General features: G+C 40.7%; 2 protein-coding genes across 2 annotated transcripts; both read right to left on the bottom strand.

Moving 5' to 3' along the window:
• Positions 1 to 848: 848 nt before the first annotated feature.
• LOC115381539 (transmembrane protein 205) lies at positions 849 to 7,843 on the bottom strand. Its single transcript, XM_030083002.1, has 4 exons — positions 7,751 to 7,843; positions 4,994 to 5,138; positions 4,140 to 4,303; positions 849 to 4,043 (listed from the first exon to the last, which is right to left on the bottom strand). Exons 2-4 carry the CDS (start codon positions 5,091 to 5,093, stop codon positions 3,741 to 3,743), a joined length of 567 nt encoding a protein of 188 aa, XP_029938862.1. The 5' UTR covers positions 5,094 to 5,138; positions 7,751 to 7,843; the 3' UTR covers positions 849 to 3,740.
• A 502-nt stretch (positions 7,844 to 8,345) lies between these two features.
• dhcr24 (24-dehydrocholesterol reductase) lies at positions 8,346 to 20,627 on the bottom strand. Its single transcript, XM_030083000.1, has 9 exons — positions 20,293 to 20,627; positions 19,107 to 19,262; positions 16,554 to 16,659; positions 15,934 to 16,052; positions 11,094 to 11,357; positions 10,867 to 11,010; positions 9,906 to 10,103; positions 9,432 to 9,610; positions 8,346 to 9,238 (listed from the first exon to the last, which is right to left on the bottom strand). The coding sequence occupies exons 1-9, from the start codon at positions 20,521 to 20,523 to the stop codon at positions 9,085 to 9,087; spliced, it is 1,551 nt and encodes a 516-aa protein (XP_029938860.1). The 5' UTR covers positions 20,524 to 20,627; the 3' UTR covers positions 8,346 to 9,084.
• Positions 20,628 to 25,090: the final 4,463 nt, after the last annotated feature.

Below are 25,090 nucleotides of genomic sequence, written 5' to 3'. Positions count from 1 at the left end.
CCTCTCAGTCTGTTAGTTATTTAGACTATATAAATTTGGTACCATCATCATCTGATAAAGCAGTGACAGCTGAAATTTTTTTCATCACATCAAAATTATGATGGCATGAAGAGTAATGTTTTATTCCAATTCTCAGACTTTGCACAACTACTTTGAGACAGCTCGGAGGCGCCAGAATCTCAAATGATATTTTTCTTGTAAGCTATTGGGTTTTCCCATTTTATGGCCAAACCACTAACAAGCCCATTCATATACATGGAAATGTTATTATTCTATAATACAATACTGAACAACACATACAAGGCCTACTTTTTAAAAGTGAAATAGTTCTTTTTTCTCTCTCCAGTTTTATTAAAGGACTGTTTAAATCAGGGATTTCAAACTGTGTTGTACATATCTGTATTGTAACATCGGGCAACCCACACTCTTCTTTGAATTTTTGTTACATTACAAAGTTATTTTCAGTATAGTTATTTCTTACAATACATTTGTTTTTGAAAAAAAACCATGAAATCTCTTTAAAACTGTCATCTGATATTCTTTCTGAGATGTTGGGGCGTACAGTACACACCCTAGTTTCAGTGATATCTGCCGATGGCATTTAAACTACTTTTACTAAAACAGTAAAACACACACTGGCATTATAGGAACAGCAGATACATTTATGAAAAATTATAGTTCTCTTGTTGTATTGTTCCCACCATATAAAGTCACTTTTTTGAGCCAGATAAAACCTTCACACTGGCAAGTTTTCTTGCCTGATATACAACCTGTTTTGAGTTACCTTTAACTTCCAGCATGATAAATTAACCTTTAGTCACCGAGGGACAGAACATATCTCACAGAAATGGTAGAAAAAAAATAATTTTAATACAAGATCACACCTGATGAAACACCTTTGGTACAAACCCACGACCACAAACCAAATGAGCACGCCGCACAATTTTAACACCATCCCAGTAATCAGAAAATTAAACGATCACACTGTAAGATGTTTTGTTTGGACACAAAACGGTCGAACGACCTGCAGGTAAAATCACAGACATGTATACACCATAAATCGAGCGATATTGCATTGCTTGTGTGGCACCCTCGTCATTAGTCCAGTTTTTACAAAGAAATAAAAATCTGCTCTTTGCTGCAGTGACCTCAGTGACTGCTTGTTTTTATGTGTTTGATCAGCACAAAAAGCAAAAACAGATCAAATAATTTCACTGAAGGACTTACAACAAGAAAGTGTTGTTAAAAGGCTTTAACAATATCAATAGGCACAGAACACAGATCACCTCTGCAGGACATGTGAATTATGCTTAAAACAAAAAAAAAAAATCCCATGACTCAAAACAGCGTGATCTCAAAAACAACGTAGTGTCAGTTTGAAGTCAGACTGAAACACTTGCACTCAGATCCACTAATGTCAAACAACCTGAAGAGTTAGAAATGTTTCTAAACAGACAATGATGCATAGCTTAGTTCCCTTTTATAAAAATAGAAATCCCTCACCAGAATGTACAAACACACCCGATGTGTTTTCATATAAGGCACATTATAAGGCGGAAACCAACACAGACTTGGCCTTTGGCTGTTTAATCTTCAACAGACTGTCCTGTGGGGTCACAGTGACACGGTCACACAACTTATTAAGGTGCAAAACCTGCAATCACATTTTAAATATTTCAATATCACTGAAAAAAAATATTTATCTCCTGTACATTATAAGTGAGATAATTATGGTCTTCAGTTTAGAAAATATCTGGTCTATTTTTGGTTTTGGGGACTTCTGAACTAAAACGATGAAGAATAGAACAAACCAAAAGGCTGAAAATATTCCAGTTAATGTGTAAAAAGATGAGCCTGGTTCACTGTTTGAAGGAAACTTTGGAAAAAAGCTAACTTTTAATTATAATTTTTTCACGTTTTGAGAGGCACTTGTGTGTAATAAGTACAGAAGCACAAGGCTGTGTGAAGACACACCGATATCAGAAATGTGTCTGTAAGCTTAATTCTTGGAGCTAAGCCAGATGTTACACAGCACTGTCATGTACAATACTACTAAACTAATATCAGAAAATCTGGGTCACATAAAGCATGAGTACTGAAGTCCCTTGAGTGAGGCTGGAAAACATTTTTTCTTAAGACGCGAACGGATCAACAAGAACATAGCAACTGACGTAAGAGATCATTGTGCTTGATTTGACAACGTATTCAGACTTTATAACTGATATAATGTGGTTTGATCTACACACACAGAAGCCTTTCAAACTGCCAATCGTTTGTTCCAGGGTGGGTTGGCATTCATTTCTCATCACTGTCTGAGCGCAGTGCATGAAGGCAGACGGGTTTTCCCACCTGCGTGACGGCTGTGGAGGTTACTACAGTGGGGAGCGTCTGCCGCGTGTAACTCCACGGAGTTACACGTCGTGAATCTGTGCCTCTATTTGTTAAAGAAAGAGTCACACAAGGCTGGGTCAAAGCTAGACTCCGTGTGAATCTGAAGGAGCCTCCGTGTTTGTGTGAAAGGGACTTCAGACTGAAGCAGACATGCCTTGAATAAGCACATTTTAAAGATCCTATGAAATGATAAGGGAGCGGTAAAATTGTGTGTCGTGGAGTAGAATTCATTCAACATTCTCAGTGGCTAATCCTGCTGAACCTTAAACCCCTCCGGGCACTTTCCAAAATGCATTTCCACCGGTACATATCCTATGTACAGGAAGTCATCAGACATCCAGTCCTCCATCTGTTTTCTGTTCTGTCTTATCTACGTCAGGAAAGCGTGGAGCCAGCCTGAACTATATTAATGTGTTGTTCCACTGCTCATTCATGCTCGCCTACAAAACATCAACACTGTCATTGAGAGAGGCCACTGAATAGAGTACAGGTCTATTGTAGCTCTGGTGATCTCAATACAATCCACCTCAGGCCTTACAAATATGTATTACTTCGAATTCAGACTTTAATGGAAACTGTTTGTGGGCAGATATTTCTCTGAGGGTTGACAGAGTGGTTTCACAGAACTGCAATTATGTGATGTGCACGTGACTCCCTTTTACCGTCCCCCACAAGGATAGATTAACACACTAAAGAATAAGTAATCTGAAGAAATTAGCGAGCGTCGAGAGCTGCGATTGTCCTGGCAGCAGTCAACCCTTTTAACGAGCTGGTAGCAGCAAGGAGAGCTAAAGATAGTGTAACCTTCCACTGTGACATGTGAAGTGCACACACACACACACACACCAGCACACTGCTGTTCTTACAATGCAAACATGAAAACATGAGGTAATCCGGACAAACCTGTGCCACTTCACTGTGAACAGCTATTATCACTACGCCCAAACCAGATGAGCAGGAGTGAGCAGCGCGGGAGCAGCTCCCGAGCCGACACTGTCTTTCCGCTGCACATGCACAGTCTAAAAGGTGCAGTGCAACAGGCTTTAATCTGATCCGGTGTATCTGATACTGCTGACATAAAGTCTTTAACACACTGCACCTACTTTAAGTCAGGCAGTATGCTGTTCTACTGTAAAGGAGAAAGTAAAAATAAAGGGAAATCTGAAGGCGGACGCCGCTTTCAAGACACTCTAGGTGAAAGGTGAAGCATTAGTCATTGCCCTCACTGACTCATTTCCAAAATTCAAACATGAGACACCAAATAAAACACATCATGTACAAAAGAGCAATGCTTGGAGAGTGAGTGATATGGAATAGATATAAAATTGTCCAGCTGCTGTGGAGACGTCTCACAGCGCCGCCAGGTTCTCAGCCATGTAGCAGAGGCTGTAGAAGTTGCATCCTATGCAGCAGAGGTTGCAGAGAGACGACAGCAGTCTATACAGCCACAAGCGGTTGCTGAGGTGCCTGTATTTCAAATCCGTCTCGCACAGCTTGGCGTACGCTTCGCGGTTGGACGACAGGCCGATATCCTGGCCCAATCCACACGCCTGCTCAATGAGATGCATGTCTGCCATGATCTCTGAGGTCATCTGACCAAACCACTGAGCGTTGACGGCCGCGACCGTCACCGACACAAAGAAGATGAAGATCTGGAGACGAAAAGCGACAGAGAAAGAGACTGAGAAGCTGCGGGAGCTACAGAAGATGACGACGAAGATGATGACGACGGGAAAGAGAGAACAGACCTGAAAGGCTTCCCGTTCATCCAGCAGGTCACAGGGATGGTACACAGCATAGATGGTGAGGTTGAAGAAGGCGCAGGCCGACCCAAGGTGGAGGTAGAAAGGCACAAGGCGACTCTGAATGAACCCGTAAGTGTGTCTGTTCAGGTGGTTGTCCATCACAAAGCCTGCACATAAATTAGAGCAATACTTTAGTGCTTCATGCTTCAAATATCTACTTTGTAATACAAATGTGTGAATTGCTGAAACAAAACGATAATGTATGAGAACTTCGCATAGTCATTCATTACAAAGCAGCAGCTACATTCAAGACCATGTTAAAAAAATACACCAATACAAGAATTGAAGCAGATTACAAAGTGCAAACTGTATCTGTGAAATTACACACTCCAAAAAGAGCATTAACAAGTGTAATCCGTCTCTTCCTCCCCTGCTGAATGCTGATGCAAAGCTCAGTTGACATTAATCATTGTGCACCAGCAGTCAATTAAAGTGACTAATGTCTGGCTTGTGGACAACTTTCTCAATGAAGTTGCTCAACAAACAGTGAACACAAATATCTCAGTTCAAACAGCGCCTGTGTAAACAGGGTGGAGTTTGGGTGAAGTGGCAAAGTTAGCTGAGGAGAAAAGTGTGAGAGATTACAGAAAGATAGTAACAATCATCTGGGCCTGCTGGCGCCCATTGTAACTGCCTTCTAACAGAAATTAATGCTGAATATCAGAGTGTGTTCTGTCCACTTATTTTAAGACGATGATCAGGAGAGCAAACACATTCCTTACACTTTGTCGTGTTTCGTCTTCACTTGTTCATTTTTCGTGTGTGTGCATGTGTGTGCGTGCGTGTGTGATACCAACTTGAAATGAAGGTGACCCAAATCTGCATGCCCCAGTAGGTGGAGAGCAGCAGAAGCTGCAGCAGCTTCACGGTGAAGGTGGGCTCCTGGTCGGTGGCCATGCTCTCCGGACACCACTCTGCTCTGCAAAATATCCGTCTGACTCTCTGCAAACATACAATCAATCTGTCAAAATGCAAGTGACATGATTTCAGAAGCCTTGAAACCTTTTAATATTTCTCTATTTTACTTGATTCTGACATAAAACAAGACTGAGAGCACAGAAGCTTTTAAAACTCAGACGGATGAAGGGAAATAAACTGTGAGACATTTCCTCAGCTACATTTTGTTTGGATGTGAAAAATTGACCCAGCGAGCCATCATAAAAATAGATATGGGTGGAAGTCAAACAGAAAATCCAAAATGATCAGTCCATTTCACAGAGGCGAAGACACTGTGAGTCATTGAGAATACAGTACAATAACTATACTGACAACTGAACATGAAAACTACACAACAGCAACAACAGCAAGGAAGCAACTCAGGTTATTCCCATCCATCTTCTAACCCACTTCATCCTTTCCAGGGTCGCGGGTGGCTGGAGCCAATCCCAGTTGCTCTGGGCGAGGGCGGGGTTCACCCTGGACAGGTCGCCAGTCTGTCGCAGGGCTGACACTTATAGACAGACAACCATTCACACTCACACCTAAGACCCGTTTTACAGTGACCAATTAACCTGACATGCATGTTTTTGGACTGTGGGAGGAAGCCGGAGTACCCAAAGGGAACCCAAGCACACAAGGGGAGAACATGCAAACTCCACACAGAAAGGCCCCGAGCCCTGGCCGGGACTTGAACCCCAGACCTTCTTGCTGTGAGGACAGAGCACTAAGCACTGCGTGACCGTGCAGCCCTTTAATATTCCCATAATTCTAAATATAACAATCCCTTTATCTGATTAAAAAAAAATCATATAAATCATATAAAGGACTGAGCGTGATCTAAAAATGAGGGAGAACTGAAGTGAAAATGGTAAAAAAAAATGCTACATTACATGCAATGTCATAATAATCAACACAGCTAAAACTGTGAATTCTTTATTGATATTATATTTGTTTTAATTACTGAAGGTAATCATGAGACTATTGAGTGCTGTCTTTTTTTTTCCATTCTTTGCTACTACTATCCAATCTATCAAGACTTACTTGGCTCATTGTATCAGATGGTGATAAGTGTTGCTACCAACTTGCAAACAATGTTCACTGTTGTGAAAACCACAAATTTAATCTATTGTCACTTTGACTTCATTTCTTATGAGTGTGTCCATGTCCCACCACCACCTCTTCAGAAGTGGAGTAGTGTGTTGTCTTTGCAGTTCATTATATTTTTCCTTGATGTTTGACTTCTTGCCTATTGCTACTTAGTGAATTGCAATGTTGAATTCTTGAAGAGAAACACAACATAATAGAGGACAATGCTACATCAGACTGGTCAAATATATTGACATAAAGAGAATGAATAGACAGTGAATGGACGGGGAAAAAAACGATCTATTTCATATCAGTCTATTATGATATGTATATGGTGAGTGCTGATATTGTGATGGTGATAAATCTGCAACAAAGCATGGCTAATCTAATCATACAATCACCAATCACCTGATAAGCCCGTTGAGTCAGATTCACTGCCTGAAAAGTGCTGCACAAATAGAGGTGAAATGACTTACGGGAATGCAAATCACGAAGCTTTTCAGTCAGCACACACTGCCAATTTCAGCCTGATTTTTGTCAAACATCAAAGCTGTACTTTTTATTACCAATCACACCAGCTTTTGATGTAAAATTAACAATGTTAGGAGAGAGCTTTAAGTATTGTTTCTACCCTTTTTACAGCATAATCTATTTGATTTTAATACTTGAAATCAGATCGAGATGAACAAAAATCAAATAGAGAATAAAGCTTGATGATTTTGTAAAACACACAGTTATCATACACAAAGAAAAATCACACACACATCACACAGTGCAGCAGTGAACAAGAGGCCAGAGGATCCACAGGTTCCAATCCAACAGGTCAGGTCACTGAGGTCACTGTGGCTCCATAAGGATGACCCTTGACCCCTCTGTTGCCCACCACATCCCAAAAATAGGACCTGTAAAATGTAGTAAATAGCATTTCCCCAGAAGTAATAGAATGGTAATAAATTACAAACGTCTAATTGGGACAGAAGGGGTTTTGCTCTTGACGTGAATATTCAAGCCACAGTTACTGCAGGTTAATAAACGGAAAAGCAAGACTGAAATAAGAACTGAGGTCTTTTATTTACTCGGATAGAGAAGCGTGGAGTGGCCGTGATAAAGGGGGCGTTGGGCCAGGTGTGTCTGGAAACTTCCGCATTGTTGTCAAGGAAACTGCGCCGCTGCGGCGACCTTACCCCGTAAACACCCAATAAAACCACTACTTCAACTCTGTAACTACTCTCTAAATGTTCACCAACGGACCCGCAGGTTTTAGCCTGTTTGTTTGTCTGTTTGCTTGTTTAACTACAGTAAAATCGGGATATAAGCGACGCTACGAGGCTGACGCTCATCCTCAAAGTCACCTTTACAGAAGTGAGTTTTCCCACTTTAACACCGACAGCTGGCCGGGCTGCTCTCCCCCCGTCTGCAGCTAGCTGCGCTCCGCCGCCCGCTGCAACCTCGCTCCCCTGCTGCGAGCAGACAAACCCCGGAGTGGCTGTGAAATCTGCCTTGTAATATACACCCGGAGTGGAGCTTACCTGCGTGGTGGGACACTCCGGACAGCCCGACTCTGCTCCTCCGACCGCAAACTTACCCAACCGGCTAGCTCGCCCTGCAGCTCTCCGAGCGCAGAGGCAGGAAGGCGGAACCGCCGGCGGAGAGGGGGATGTGTCCTGAAAACATCTCCGTCTGGCTCTCTCTGCTGCACACTCTGGTTCCTCCGGTGCATCGATCCTGAGCGAGGTGGGAGCATGCTTGTGCGCCATGGATCGCTTCTTAATTCTCTCATCTCATCTCTGTATTCTCCGGGTCAGCTTCCCATTTCAAATCATGTACTGAAGCATGTGTCACCATTGGGAATCTTCCCTTTTACTCTTGCAGTGAGCCTTCTCTCTCTGTCCTGCCCATCCTCTCTTCAACAGCATAAACTAATGAAACAACCCTGCAACATGGCATTCTTTGGTGTTACTGATGGAAACAATGTGTGTCCATAATAGTCTTCAGGTTGTAACACTCCAAAGCCTGTTCAACACATCTGTAAATGTGTGCATGGGCGTGTATTTTAGCAGTCATGACAAAGTCTCCTGTGTTTTCAGATGAAATAGTTTTTAATCACTTAATCCAAAGTCACACAGATCACAGATCAACATCAGAATTGTTGTCATATGTTTCAAAAAAATAGTTTTTTTCTTCTTCATGATCACAAAAGTATTATTTGAAAATGTGTTTGAAGACTAGCCTAGGGATCTTGAGTTCAAACACAATGGCACTTTGAGAACAATGAGATAACGGCATTGAAATCCGCAGAAAAGTTACACAATGTAGAACAAACAAATATTTGGTTTGATTTTAAAAAGGCCTTATGAGGTTTGAGTCAAGCAGCACAGGAGATTGGAAACACAATGTTAAAAATAAGCTGTCATGAAACAAATGGATAGATTTATGTGAAAATATTTCTTCTCCCTCTTCACAGTATTTGTGTATGAAAACAATATCAGTTCTACCTTCAATAACATTCAGAACAATGCTTCAGAGTATTATAGTTTTTTTTGTTTGTTTTTCTGAGAACTGTAAAAACTTGTAGCTGTAGGTAGTAGTGTAGGATTTAGAGAAGCAGACTTTGAAGGTTCAAATCCCGCTGCTGATAGGTCGACAATGACCCCCGCTGCTTCCCCAGTGCTGCATCGAGGCAATCCACTGCTCCAGCGTGTTTAGTTAAGGTTAACTATAAACTGGATGGGGATGAATGCAGAGGCGTAATTTCTCCAAAATTACCAATGAAGTGTGCTTTCTGTCACCAAGCGGCAGACAGTGCCTCGGTGGGTCTGTGACGCAGGGCTGATGGTGGTGGTGGTGGTGGGGGTGGGGGGCGTCAGTGTCTGGCAGATTTACAGATTTTGTCGTAAACCTCCGGGAATGCCTCTTTACAGCCCAGTTCTTCTCTCAGTCTGTGGTACAGCTGTCCATCAAACATCTCCCAAAACTCCTCTCGTTCCATGTACACATCTGCATACAGCATCTGGAACCTGCAGGTCAGTGGCACAGCATTCAGATTCAGAACATGAATTTCACAGCTGCAGTCTCAAACGTGTTTTGAGACTGTTTTTATTTTTATTTTTTTTATCTGAATTCAAAGTGCCACTAAATGGCTATGTGATTCTGACTGTTGATTATATAAACAACTTTTAATCATAATTAAATGTTACGCTGAAGACTCACCCATGCACATCTCGCACAAACTTCTCCAGCTGACGTGTCGACGCTTTAGCCTCAAAGTGTTTGACTTTGGGTTCGCCATAAGCTCCAATATCCACGTAGAGCTCCTCTTCCTGGCCTTTGGGGTGCACCATGCCTCTGCTTGGTGGCAACCGGAATGGACACAGCCACAGAGGGTAAACCTGGAATAACACAAAATATTAGTCAGAGTCATATTTCATTTTAATTTAGGAAATACCATTTACACCACTAGGGGGCTGTGCTGTGCTATGGAAGGGATTGGCACAAATCAGGATTCCTGTCAAGTAATTTAATCTGTAGATAAGATGTGTTATCGTCTTTAAATGGAGAAGTAAAGGGTGTTGTATTGCATTGCATCATTTTTGTGTTGCTGACTAAAAGAAGAAATATTGACAACCAGCCGTAGCTAAAACTCTGCGGTTCAGTCGCTGTACCATTTATGTGAATTTTTCTTACATTCATGTCCTTGTGCATGCGTGTGATGGAGGCCTCCAGGTGCTTCATGGGTACCAGCACGTCCTGGACCACGTGGTGCTGCTCGTAGAGTCGTCTGATGGTTTCCCCCTGCGTGAGCTTCAGGAGTGAGATCTTAGGGGGGACCATCCACCCAAACAGCCAGCGGAAGATGGGGTTGTTCCCGAAGGGAATGATATCCTGCAGAAAAAGGATGTATATTCATTTAAAGTCCAAGATTACACATCAACTTCTTTAATTTATTAGCTTTTGATTAGCTCAATTTAGCAGCATGTATTGCAGAAAAGGTGTCGCTCAGTGATTAATGATAACACAATTGTATTAATTATTTTGAAATTTTAAATTATAAAATAATTTAAGATTTCCGACTACAGGTATTGAAATTAAATTTATTTAAACACAGTAACAGCGATCGTGTGCTTAAGACCAGTTCCATCCTAGTCACCTGCTACTATATTCCACCAGAGGGCAGTCCCATCTCACCAAACAGCTTGTCACCACCACCACTCAATGATCACAGATCAAGAAATGTCTGACATTTTAATCAAAGTATCACTCAGTCCAGTTCCTGTCTACAATGTCTTTGCACTGCTAACTCGTTAAAAAAAAAAAAAGAAAAGCATCCAAAAGCTCAGAGGTGACCCCTTTAGGTTTCTGTCAAACCAATGCTATGCATAATTCATTACACCATTTACTGTTACAGAAAACAAAGGATGCCAAGCCTTTCTCAGTAATGGCTAATGGTGTGTGTGCAGGAGAGAATAAGACGGGGGGTGGGGGCGGAGGTGGGGGCATTAGAGCATTAGTGTCTAATAAAGAGAAGTGAGCAAGCAAGTTGGTAAGATGATGACAAGCTAAAATCTGGCAGATATATGCAGGCCTTTAAAAGAAATCCTAGCGCCCAGGGACAGACTGGTCTTGCTTGAGTGTGTTCTGTGTGTACCTGGAGCTCCCAGAAGATGCTGCGAGTGTGTCTGTGATAGTACTGCCTCAGAGGGATGTACTCAACCCCAGAGCGGTCTTTGTTCAGGTAGCTCTCCACGTGTTTGAAGAACCAGGGTTTAAAGTGCAGGCCAATTCTGTTCACCTTAAGTCAGAGAGGAAACAATGAAGTTAAATGTGATGATTTGTGAAAACACATCTTTGCACGTAAATTTTCAAACGGCTCACCTTGTCGGGCTCTGCATGGTCGGTCATGGTTCCCGTCATGATCACAGCAGTGTTCTCACTGTACTGGATTCCCTCGACAAAGGCGTTCTGCTTGTTCTCCGATGCTTCAGTGAAGCGTCTGCAGATGTTCTCCAGTCCTCTGACCGGCTCATAGTGCAGCTTCACCCATGGCTTCGCCGGGATTATTTTAATCTCCGCAGCAACCAAGAACCCAAGAGTGCCGCAGGACCAGGGGACAGCATGGAACAGGTCTGAGTTCTCCTCCTGTAAGAACAAGAATAAACCCAGACCCGGGTCACAGTTCTGAAGATTAAAGTTTTTTCTTGTTTCCCTCATTTACTGTACTAATAAAGACCTGTGATGTGGGTTGGGGAGTTCAACGGCTTGGAGAATTTGATTTGAGAGTTTGATTTTGATGAAGGCGCCTTCTCCCTCTGCAGTCCATTCTAGTGGATCAGAGTCGGTTGTGCAGTTTTGATCCTTTGGCGGAGAGTATGGTTTATTTCTGTGTATTCACTGACAATATTTTTGCTGTAGTTGGTGAAGCCCAGAAAACTAATCATCTCTTTCAATGTTGCTGGCTTTGGGTGTGATAATATCGTGTCCTTGTGATTTCCTGTAACTGATAGGGCCTTCTCACTCACCACTCTGCCCAAAAAGGTTACTCGGGGTCGGCACAGCTGGAGCCTCTGTTTAGACACTTTAAATCCTTTTTCTTCAAGCCATTTTAGGAGATGAGCTGTTGCTTCGGCTGTGACTTTTTCTGTTGAGTTGGATATCAATATATCGTCGACATATTGGAGGATGGTCACGTCGGATAGGATAGTTAGTTCCTTCATTAGAGTTCTTAGGGCAGCATTGGACAGAGAGGGGCTGCCACTGAGTCCCTGTGGTAGCATGGTATATATTGCTTCCCTTCATAAAAGAACGCATTATTATAAATATTTCAGGGAGTCTTTAGTTATCGGAAGGCAGAAGAACGCATTTGAGAGATTCCATTACTGTAAAGAACTTGTTCTTTTCTTCTATTCCAGCCAGCATGGTGTCAGGATTCAATGTGATATTTTAAAATCAGCAATTATTTCCCTCAAGTCGTGTACCAGCCGGTAGTCAGCCTTTCCGGGTTTTTCTACCGGGTCCAGTGGTGTGTTGTAGTTAGCTGTAGTTGGCTTTATTGTGCTCCAGTGTCCAGCATGAGTCTAGTATTTTCTCGTTTATGATTAATTCTACAATTGGTTCAGGGAATAATTTTGGATGGAACCCAGTGTCAGCAACTTCTCCACCCCTTGGAGGACCTCCCAGGCCTCCCGAGGGCATCGTGATGATTTGGGGGCTGGTACGGGTTGTTGTGTTGTGCAGGGCAGTTGTGTGCGTCTGTGCTTTACCTTTACTGTGTTTTATCATGCAAAGCACTTTGTGCCATACTCATTATACAAAAAGTGGTCTACGTATAAATAACATTTGGTGTGATTTGATCTATTAATTCCATTAATGCAGTGGATGCTTGTGATCTGAATTCATTTTGGCTTTCAGACTGCAGTTTGTGTTTGTCAACAAATGTGTCTGCTCTGTGAATAAATAATTTTTCTAAGATTTTGGAAATTCGTGGGAGTAAAGCTACAGACCTGTAATCACTGACTTATTGTCTGTTTCCAGATTTGCATAATGGCCTCCTATTTACAGTTTTACTTTCTGTGGATTTTTCCATCATTATGTTTAGTGAGACTATTTCTCCCTCTGAAACTGACAGGACACAATACAGACATTATTTTAAAATTTAGTAAAGCAGCTCTTAATTGGCCAACAACTCTATGAGGTCTGGTTAGAAATGTAATTATTATTTTACCTTTAAAAAATTTTTTTAGCATTTGTATACAATCAGGATCTTTTTTACTCTCGGGACAGTTTTTTATTCTCCTGAAGACACAGAACGCCTTTCTCAGTTATTCTCATGCAAGGCCTGATGTGTGGTTTATAGTCCTCTTCACTAAGCAGTCAATCTGTTGAGCGATTAAGCAAGTTATTTTAAAGTTTCTTAGTAGTCTGTTGTTTTTTGACGAGGATAAATCTCAGTAATCCTCCCAGGCTGTTTGGCTTCTGCTCTTGCCAACATTTTAGAGTGTAGTTATTCATTTTGTCATAGTTTAGCTGCGCCTGCACATGGTGAAGTAAATACCACACAGTGATCTGATGCTGGCGGAAGTAGTTTTTCGATCCAGAGGAGGTGGAAGAGTCAAAACCAAGTGGTAAACGCCTCTCTGTAGCGAGTGAGTGCAAAGGTGGGAGAGTCGGCTCTACCAGTGTCCCTTTTTTCTACTGCCTCAGGTTCAGGATCCTTAAAACAAAAATCACACTGAAAAAGGATTCCACACACACCGATGGTTCTGTCTGATGTGGTCTACAGTGGGGGATATAGGGTCCTGTTATCAGGGTGTCAGGATACACAGGACTCAGTAGCTAATCCCACTGGCTACATTCACACTTTGCATGATCATTCAGAATACGTTTTAAATGCCGCCTCCAACAGAGTGTGAACGTGACACAACTGGACAATGAACACATGAGCCAAAAAAAGCGTGTAGCAGCTGGTGGTAAATTACTAAGGGGGGGGCTTCATCATTCTTCAGTTTGAGAGCGTTTATAAACCACATAGTGATAGAGGACTTTAAATTTTCAAAACCTTCTCTGTGCATTAGCCAATGATTTATTTTCCATAATGATATTTCAGTTCTTTCTATTACCATCTATCTACAAATATCAAACCAGGCAGAAGAATATGAGTAAGTTAGATGAGTAAATAGACACATATATTCAGTGGCGTCGTTAGGCTAATTTTAATGGGCTGAAGACCCCCTAAAACTTTCTCAAGCCCCCCTAAATAGTTTGGGGCTATTTAGAAGAAAACAAATTAACAAATGAATGTTTTACATAACGTGGAATACGATTTTCAATGAATGTTCATATAACCATTCAATAGATACCCAAATATGATCAATAGAAAGTCCCATGTCATTAATAAACCAAATGCTCTTTGCCTGACAAATAAAAACCTGGATTTAACATTATAAACCAGGGTTCTCATGGGTTTTTTTTTTAATCCAGGGACCTCAGACAGGGGAGAACATTTTTCAAGGACTCCTCATAATCCTCATGGTAATTAAACACAGTCTGCCATTTGTAATCCCAAAGGTCATATGAATTATCATTTTTTTTGAAGGTTCAGTTATAAGTATTTAGGATCTGTGTAGTAGAAATGATCTTTACTAAATTAAACTAGAGTAATGTCAATACAATTTCTATAATTTCAAACAGACAAAATCTTATTGAAGCTTTCACTTCACATCATTTAGAATTTTAAATTTGCAGCTTTCAGAACATGAGCAGTGCTGTAATGTGGATGTTATGTTCTAGTCAGGCAGGTCAGAGGTCAGCTCACATATTCCAGTGGGGTCCTGGAGTTAGTGCAGCCTGTAGGAAGTGAAGGAGTTAACCAGGTAGTGTGAGCAGTGAGATGTTCTGTGCAGCAGCTGTTATGTAATGATGTGAGGAGTTCTGAAGCTGAAACCAGAGTGTTTCCTTCAAGTTCCTTTAAGTTACTACACACAGAGTGAACCCTGAACCAGTTCTAATGAAAACAGTTTGCTGAACAAACAGTTCAAAACCTTATGAAGTGGGTCAACACTTTTTGCCACTTCTTTGCAGAAAACTGCAGAAAACTGACAAACATAGATTATAATGGAGTCACCCAGTAAATATGTGTAACTAGTCTGATCACACACAACTCAGTCACATCACTAACTAGTTATGTTAGTGAGAAGGTGAGTCTGTTTCTCATAACACAGTTTCTCTTTTCTTGGAGTGATGGATGACAAACAGGCTAAGATCCTCTTCTACCACTAAATGAGAAGCCCTCTGGGCTTATACTGAAGCTACAGTCAAATTCACCATTCCTGTTTTCAGGCTAATGTGTTATTCATTCTTTCCTCAGTTTAGTCTCTGAACTCTGGTTCTTGGTAATCAGGACCTGCTTTAGCTCGGTGGCTTCATTTGCTACCAGCTGAAGACTCTACACACATCCTGGTATTCTGTCTCTCTTCTCACTGAAACCAAACTCCAGATAAAGGTCATAATATCTTCTCAGTTCAGCTGGTTTAGACTCAGCACCACGTGATGAAGCGGCTTATTTGAATATGTTTCCATCGTCACTAGATAGAAACACCGAGTAGAGGCAGGAGCTGTGTGTGATGCAAATAATGGATCACAGATTTAGTGATCTGTATCAATCATGTCAGAGTTTTTATTGGTCCATAGCTGTGGGAGTAATTAGTTTGTTTATTGTTGCATTGTGTTTATCTACATGTAGATATACACTTTTTTTTTTTTTTTTTTACTGATACAACATGGTTATTAATTTATTATCAGTTCATTAGATTTTTTTTTCACAGACCCCCAACGCTCTGGCTCGCTATCCACTGGGGGGTAAAGGGACCCCAGTTTGAGAACTGCAGCTTTAAACACACTGCTACTCTGCAAACCTTTATTTGGAGTTACACTGTATTAAAAAAAAAAAAAAAAAAAAAAAAAAAAAAAAAACCTGAAATAATAATGAGTAATTTCTCAGTCTTTATTAGCTATTTGTGGAGTTTTGTGGTACCTTTGCTTACATCTTGTTCATCTCCTGAGGGCTAAGCCCCCCCGAACTTACAACCTAGTGACGTCCCTACAAATACTTACAATTCTTGGGCATACTTTAAAACACCTGAAACTCCAGGACTCAAACACTCAGCCTCATATACACACACACAAACACACACACATGCACAAGCCCACACACACTCACCTCAGTGCATCGCACCAAGCTGCCATCAGCTAGAACCAGCTCATATGCAACACAGATGTGCTGAAACAGCCCGTAAATATGGGAGGACGACTCGATGCCTGTGCCCATCACCAAACCACCTGAGAGAGGAGAAGAAATAAAATAAATTCTGCTGTAATTGGATTTCTTCCCGGGTGAGCACAACAGCCTGCAAACACATGAGCAGGTGGCAGCGTTTGCCTGATGCGAGTGTGTATCTCTGTGCTTGCGTGGACATCAGGATAAATGAATGTATGACGGCTTGATGGGAAAACATTAGATTGTTGATGCGTAGTTTATGGCATCAGGAAATCCATTATGAAACCTGATCCAGGGGTGCTTCCAGTGCTGCAGCCATTTCCTGCCAGTTTCATCTTTTGAGCTACAACATCAGTCCTCTAACACGATTACAGAAGTCGCCAAGGCTCTAAACAGGATACAGTGGATGATGAAAGAGATGCAGATTCTACGTTCATGAGCAATGAGCGGTGGAAATGACCTGCACGACTGCCTCTTTCTAGAATCCACAGACAATGCCAATCCATGATGCTTTCTCACAAAAAAAAAAAAAAAAAATCAGGAATATAATCCATACAACATACCCACAGTCAGGTCATCCAGCTCAGGCAGCACCGGCAGGGTCCAGCCGACTGAGTTAAGGCAAGCCGTCACTTGACCCATGTTGGCCAGTGGCTCAACTCTCACCACCTGAACAACAAGGATCACTGTGAGTAACAATGTGACATCCAGCTGAAGGTACAGAAATCAGCCAGGCACGGTTTTATGATTAATTTAACATTACACAAAAAAAAAACCAAAACAATTATGGATGTTTTCATGTATTTTGCAGTTAAATACTTTCACCTTCATGAAAACAAGACATGACTCCTCAACAAGTTAATATTGCAAAAAAAACCTAAAAGTGCAAACATAACTTTAAAAGGTGAAATGCATCCATATAAAGATATTACACAGAAAAACTCAAGGGAAGGAATCTCTGATCACTGAGGAAAATAAAAATGTCTTTATCATTATCAGAGGGCCACGCTATGACTGAACACTCACATAAGGATGTTTAAAAAAAGAAAAACCTTCAGGGGCAGGTGGGGAGTGTGACTGGGGCGGTACACCTATCAAACGGTAACGCAGGTGTCCGAAGGCGAGCTCAGGGAGGACAGAGACCTCCCGTAGAGCAGGAGGGCAAAAGCTCGCTTGATCTTGACTTTCAGTATGAGTACAGACTGTGAAAGCGGGGCCTAACGATCCTCCTGACTTTTTGGGTTTTCAGCAGGAGGTGTCCGAAAAGATACAATAGTTGTTGCAATAGTTGGTATTATATGAGGAAATTAAATCTATCATTACAAAGCACTTGCAATTTATTGATCAGATGTTTTGATAATGACTTTGCTTCCCCGGTGAAATTGATAGGACATAAACTATTAAACATTTGCTCAAGATTTAGGAAATGACCCAGACATGTGACACAGAAAGCGTCAAGCCTCCCAGTTGCCCATGTCTTATATTTAAAAAAAAAAAAAAAGAGAATCCTGCAAGAGTTCCTGGGGCAAAAAAAAAAAAAAAACATGAATTCAACAGTCACGACAAGCAGAGCAATCCCCCATAGTCCCCATAATTCACTCTGCTATAGAGCACATATCCATCTGCCAGCAGGACGGATGAGCCAAGGTCTCTGTGCCTGGTCAGTGCAGGAGTGTGAAACCTGGCAACCTGCAGGATATTTAGTTTGTAAAAGGCTGGGCCATCTTCAGAAACAATCACCAGCTGCACATTGCTTCCTCTTCACAACTTCACTGATCGAACTCCAGACTCAAACACACACAAACACTTCCAAATATTTATTGAATATGGAGTTTGAGAAGCTGCTGCCATGTAAAAGCCTTGAACCTTCTGTCTTTCTATTAAGCCAGCATTCTTATTGGTTAACCACAGTACTGTGTCAGTCATCTTTAGCATTTTCTGACAGAGTAGTGGTTTTGAAGTGAAAGCGACTGGTTCTCCAAAGTTACCATGCCTGACACTGATGGAGAATATTAAAGTGCAAAATAAAAGGCTGATAATTGAATAAAAACTACATTTGAACTGCCGTAGATGATGGGACTCATGACACTGAAACTGGAATTTCATACACTTTCAGCCAAAAAGTTGAAAAGAAAGACAAAAAAGCAGCAGAACTTATTATTTTCAGTAAATTAATAACGATAAATATAAAAAAGAACAACTCTGCTGGCATGTCCTGTGTTTGGTTCTATTACAGTTCTTTGGTTTCTGTGTTGCATTCAAACAGATTTTAATCAAACACCAGAATATGTTTGGAAGTGTACAAAGAACTGTTTGTGAAGCTGCACCAGTCCAAATGTTTGGCGCACATAAGGGTGCAGATGGCAGCTTTCATACTTCCACAAATGGGCTCTACGAAAGCAGCTATTATACCGGGATTCATTTCAGTGTGATTCAAAGTGTAAATCAGTAAATGAAGAGCAGATATACTTCAGTGGTAGAGCCACAAGCCACTGTCATCATTTTATACTTTTTATACAAATCTAAAAATAAAGAAATACCTAAAAAAAAAAAAACTGCTTGTTTAAACTTGTTTATGACACTTGGTCAGGTAAAATCAGCAGGTCAGTAGCTGGCACATTCCCCCTCATTAAACAAACCCTGCAGCGAGTGCTCTGTTCTGCTTCTTTCAACAACAACCAAAAAAGTTATGACAAATGTGCAAAGCAGAGTCAATCTGCCTGTTTTGAAGCCTTAAAATACTTCAGAAAGAGTTGATGAGGTGTTATAACATGTTATATGTGGCCCAGAAATCAGCAGCACTACAGAAATTACAACATAAATTATTCCTCCTGCTTTTGGTTCACTGTTAGCAGGCAAGACTGATCAATTTTGGCCTGAATCAAGTAATCACACAATAAGCATGAGCAATAAGACCCCCACTCAGATTTTCAAAATTGCTGCACACGTTTGGTTGCATTGACATCCCACTGAAGACATATTCTTGACTTTGGCTATTATGACGAGCTGAAATGTCACAAAAATCAAATATCAGTGAGACGAGTTGGCAAGCTGAATGCTGAAGACGGACATGAAAATAACTCATATTTCATCTTTTGGAGCAACTCCAGACCCACCTGTCTCTCTGTGTCTACTTCCAGAATGTCCATCAGATTGATCATGATGTTCTTGTGGGTTTTCTTGTATTTTCCCACTCTCAGAGACACGGTGAGCCAGCCTGGCCGGCCAGTACACATCCGGGTCTTACTTCCCTCTTTTTTCCACTCACGCACCTGCGAACAAAAAGAATTTGTGATACGAGAAATAGAATTATTTTTCAAACGAAAAGGGGAATATGAAGTGCATAAACTATTTACTTTTACATTTAGATGGGTGAGTGACATCAATAATTCTCCATTATGAGTGAATATGTGTTTGTGGATTCTCAAAGTGGCAGAGCTTGGGGTAACCACTTAGAAATAATCAAATTACTGTCATCAAGCAGGATTTTCTGGTATACTTGCATTTTTTATGAGTAGGGGTTTCTCTCTTACTTTTGTGCTGTTGCTTACTTAAAATCATAAGTCACAACTGAGCAAACCCTACATTTTAATGAATATCTGAACTCTGTGATCTGCGTTTCTTTAATGAGCAGGATTTTTTTTTAACAATACTAACCATGCAGCTGCATGGAGTTCAGGTAAATAAGCAGATGTGACACACTTACATAATCACCAATTAGTTATTCTTGACAAGATTATAGTTTCAGCAATCCTGTGTAGCATTTTCTATAGAAATCTTTTCACTTATGTCTTTTCACTTATCTACGTTTTAAAAAATACTGACTTAATGTTGATATTTTTATGGAGGAGGGTACTGATGAAAGTTGTAGTGAAACTTTACAGTGACACAAATTATAAAATACTGACATTTGTTTAGTGAAAATGGTGTTTATCCTCATCTTCCTCATAGTTTTTGTAGTCTGGACATTTAACTTCAGCTCATGAGTTCACTGGTGAATAAATCATAAAGGTGAGTGGCTGTCAAACATACGCCCCACTATGGCCCCAGGTGTTCCAGACCTGTAAAATGATAAACTAATAAAATAAGAAAGTTTTTAATATACCTGTGGAATAACTTTGTAAAATGAACTTATGGGACACGGTAAGGAGACACGAGCCCACCAGAAGCACACACCTGCTCAGGTTAGAACACTGTGACTACTGACAGCTGATGGCCTCTCTCTGACAGGTCTCTGGACCTGCTCACAGGTGCTCGTGATTGTGAGCGCACACCTGTGCGTGCGCGCGAGGGCTTGCTCACCTGTCGCTGGATATCACGCACGCGCTGGTCGTGCTTTTTGGGCGCAGAGCACATCTTGAAGATGATCCATGCCCTCATGTAGTAATACACATCGAACAGGACGGAGAGCGGCAGCAGGAACAGGCACACAAATATCCACCTCTGGTGAACGATCACATAATCTAAGCCTTTCACTTTGATCCACAGCAGGAAGATAACGGCCAGACTGCCTAAATACAGAAGCGGCTCCATGGTGTCGGGGCAAACCTGTTGCTTTTTGACTTCTTCTCGGAGAATAAACTCTCCTGTTGATTAATCCAACCCCAAAAGCCGAATCTCGACCATCACCCCTTTACCGCGATAGGTGAGCGGGGAAGAGTTGGACGACTGGCCCCGCCCCTCCTTCGCGGCGATTGGTCAATGCGATCAAGAAGGCGGTACCAGTCACCTAAGATCTATTCCCATTGGTTGGTGTAGAAACTAGTGAGACGGAGAGGGTCTCGTGTTAGACCAATCAGGAAGCTCGCAGGCTGTCACGCCATGCTGCCTGAGCTCCAGTAGAGCTCCGGGCTCTGTTGTAACACTTTTCACTCACTGGAGACTGGAATTTGAACCATCGATAGGCAATTCATTCCTCCACAGGGGAACATTAAAAAGAGGACCAAAGCACAAGCTGACTTCAGTTCTGATTAATATTAATATGTTTTTCAATCTGTAAAAAAAGATAAGGTATATATAGATCTTTCAAAGCTTTCAGTGATATTGGACCTAAATGTGCTTCAGTTTTGCTTGTAGATATGAAACATCCAGACTCCTGAAGTCCTCTGGAAGATGTTTACTCAGTGAATATGGTGAAGCAGCATTTAGTTGCAATGCTTCGTCTGTGCAACAAACCTCCCAAATAACTGATGACTGCTCAAGCACATTTCTTCTAAATCAAGCTTAAAAAAAATTAATGTAAAGCTCAGGCTTTACATTAAACAGTAGATTTTCCTTCCTTTATCACCACTATCTTTAAACATTTTAAATTTATTATGCCTTTCTAAATCACTTTCTATTTTTCATAATCACTGAAGATTCTTAGTTGCCATGTATGTTATTTCTTTGTAAGGCACTGTAAATTGCCCAAATTACTTAATGTTTTCTCAAAGAAACTTTAGTACGTTTTTAATGCATAAACTATGCTTCTTGGGTAGAAAAGTCATGTAGCCATTTATATATCAGAACAATATATCTGGTTTATAGTTGCCACCGAGGTGATCGGGAGTCGGGGCGAGGTGATCAGGAGTCGGGGCCGGGTTGATCGGGGGCTGACTTGGCTTGGGTCCGGCGAAGTCAGTGATGACTTGAATTGGGGCCGTGGCAACTAGTTACCAATACATCTATAGGCATACACAACCCTTTCAGATAGGCTTCTGAACGGTTATTCAACTTGCTTTATTATGGCTAAAATGAAACATCTTGGACAATCACTGGTACAAAAGAATATCTGAAATAAAACAATGTATGAATATACATAAACAATGACTGTTCTGTACAGAAAATCAATATAAAATAAAATAAGACATTTCTTTTCAAGTTTCCAGTTTGGACAAAATAAAACATGAAATAACGCTTTAAAAAATTACTTTTTAGAATAACAGAGTCAGACTGTTTTCTTTTGCAATACCATAAACAATTAGAGTAAACAAACATTTTCTTTGTAGACAAGACATAGCATGAAGATAGCATGGACCAGTGCTCCAACATCTCCTCTGTTAGTGTAGTACAGATACTCACTGAAATCCACACACCGATCCAATGTCAGTCGACACCATTTGAGGTTTTACACGTGATACTGATCCTTTATTCAAAAGAGTACAGCATGGGTGTAACTCTGACATTGTAGTACAATAAAGGTGTTAAAGGTATTTTATTTCAAGTTATTGCCTCTAAAAGGCTTTTGACACCAGTTCAAACAGTATTATTTTTTATTCTTTACCTCAGCTCCAGACATGACTGTGTTAGTGTTCAGTCATCATTTGAGCATATCTCAGTCTCTGACATGGTGATCACATATAGTCTGCTTTGTAAATTATTTCAGTAATTTTATTTTTAAGACATTGACAAATCTCATAGAATGTGTATGGGAATCTTGTCATATATGAATAAAAACACACGAAGCTCATTTGATGGAAATAAGCATAGTATAATATTCTAAAAGTAGTCCAAATACATCCTGAAACTAGTACATTCCAGATCATGTCAAATTCAAGTCCCAAATTCATTCAGAACTTGTCCAAATCCATTCCAAAATTTGTACAAAAACTTTGACCATTCCCACACTGGGAAGCAACTCAGCGCAGAGGCCCTGAACTGGTTAAAGCAGTATATCAGATGAATGAAAGTCTATTCAACCTTACCACTTCATAATGTTCTTCCCTGAAATGTCGAATGTATCTGACTAGAGCTATCTGACTGACTGCAAACAATTTGTACAACTTGGAGATTTCTGTTCTTTTTTGTTGGATGTTTTTTGTGGTGTCCCACAGGGGGCAATATTGGGCCCCATTTTATTTATTCTTTATATAAATGATATATGTAAAGTTTCAGATGTTCTCAAGTTAGTTTTGTTTGCTGATGATACGACTATTTTTTGTACTGGAAATGATCTCCAGGCATTAGAGCAAGAAATTAATACAGTACTGAAAAAAATTAAATTGTGGTTAGATAGAAACAAATTGTCATTAAACTTGGGGAAAACCAAGTTAATGGTGTTTGGAAACATGGGAACAAATGATGTTGAAATTAAGTTGGATGATAAAATTATTGAAAAAGTAAATTAAATAAAATTCTTAGGAGTATTAATAGATGATAAAATTAATTGGAAATCACATATAAGCCATGTTCAAAGAAAAGTTTCAAGAAGTATTTCAGTAATAAATAAGGCAAAACATGATCTAAATAAAAAATCATTGCGTATACTTTATTGTTCATTAGTTTTGCCATATTTTACTTACTGTGCAGAAGTATGGGGAAATAACTATAAAATAGCATTACACCCTCTTGTCATTTTACAGAAGAAAGCAATAAGAATAATACATGGTGTCGGTTACAGAGGCATACAAACATACTTTTTGCAAATTCTAAATCATTAAAATTTCAAAATATTGTTGATTTATTGACTGTACAAATTGTATTTAGGGCAAGTAAGGACAATCTTCCAAAAAACATCCAACTTTTATTTTCTAAAAGAGTAGGAGTAGGGTATAATATACGTCATACACAGAATTTTAAAGTTAGATGGGCGAATAATAAACGGAAAAGACTTTGTCCTTCAGTTCAAGGGGTAAAATTGTGGAACAACCTGGGAAGGCAGCTCAAGGAATGTCCAAATATGAAGTTATTTAAAAAGAAACTTCAAGAAATTACTTTTGAAAAATATATTAAGGGGAATGATTTTTGTTTAATAAAAGGAAGTGTTATTAACTGTACTGTGAACACAATTGTGTAATAATGAAGGTTGTAATATCTTGAGTTAAAGAGTTAAAGTAAAGAGGGGTGGGAGATAACAAGTGTTACTTCATCCCACTCCTTTTCGAGCTAATATAAATGTGTTTTGTTATTGTATTGTGTTGTATTGATTGTAATGATTTTTGTTTACTGTAATGTAATTTTTGCTTACTGTTGAGCACTGTGAATGAAATTCAGCTCGAAACAAAATAAACAAACAAAACAAAACAAACAAAAACAATGTACAGTTGTTACATGTTATAAGAGGCCCAAACGGCTGATGATAGTCTTTTTAGATTTTAGATTTTTTTTTTTCTCTCTATTTCTTCTGGACAGAGATCTCAGACGTTGCTCTTGGTATTTCCTGGCCCTAGTGCCACCATCACAGTGACTGGGGTACTTGAGGCAGTAAACCCAGTGGTGCCAGTTGTACCCCGATCACTCTGTGAGGGAGTTCTGCATAGGCCTGAACCCCCTCAGCCTGATCATCACCATTACCCCTTTCCCACTGAAACTAGCGTGTTTTTTAAACACGGGTCTAGTCGCTAACAATCGGCAGTTGACTCCTTACCCACCGCCTGCAGACGCGGGTTTAATCACTGGCAGGCGAGCTGCGTGGTTATGTTTTCCCACGCTGATGGTGTCCCACGTTAATGACATCATCAGCGCGATGGAGCAAAGCGAAAGTAAACAATGCACAAGAGCTCAGTCCCCGTTACCTGTTGATAAATCACCTCTTCCCGACGGCTCAAGAGAAGCTCTCTGATCTCGCTATCTTGCTAATGCTGGGTCTTCTTGACGAATCTCATGCTGTGTCTAGAAACAACAAGCGCGCTAACGTAGGCACGCTACATCGACGTCATCACGTAAATTAACGCGTCGGCCCGGGTCTAGCTTTCACACTCAAGCTGAGCCGGAGGCGAGGCAATTAAAACCCGGGTCGCTTGCAGGGTTAATTGACCCTGGTCAGAATGCCTTTTAAACACTTTCCCACTGCCAAGAGTAGCCAATTATTAGCGGGTTTAAACAGGTTTTTTTGGCCAGTGGGAAAGGGGTACAAGAGTGGATACAGATACCAATTCCGCAGTGGAACAATCATCAGCCGCCTCCTCTTCATGGATGAAATCAAGCTGTGTGCCAAGAGTGTGCGGGAGTTCGAATCCCTGCTTCACCTCACCAAGTTATACAGCAATGACATCAGGATGCCATTCGGACTAGATAAGTGTGGGCGGATGGTATCAAGGAGAGGGAAGATGATCACTACTGAAAGGGTTAAACTACCTAAAGGCAACATCAGTGATGTGGAAGATAGCTACAAATACCTAGG

The sequence above is a fragment of the Salarias fasciatus genome, chromosome 23 (assembly GCF_902148845.1).
Source record: "Salarias fasciatus chromosome 23, fSalaFa1.1, whole genome shotgun sequence".
Lineage (NCBI taxonomy): Eukaryota > Metazoa > Chordata > Actinopteri > Blenniiformes > Blenniidae > Salarias > Salarias fasciatus.
The sequence above is the reverse complement of the archived record's forward strand: the minus strand, read 5'-3'. Positions and strand labels throughout refer to the sequence as shown.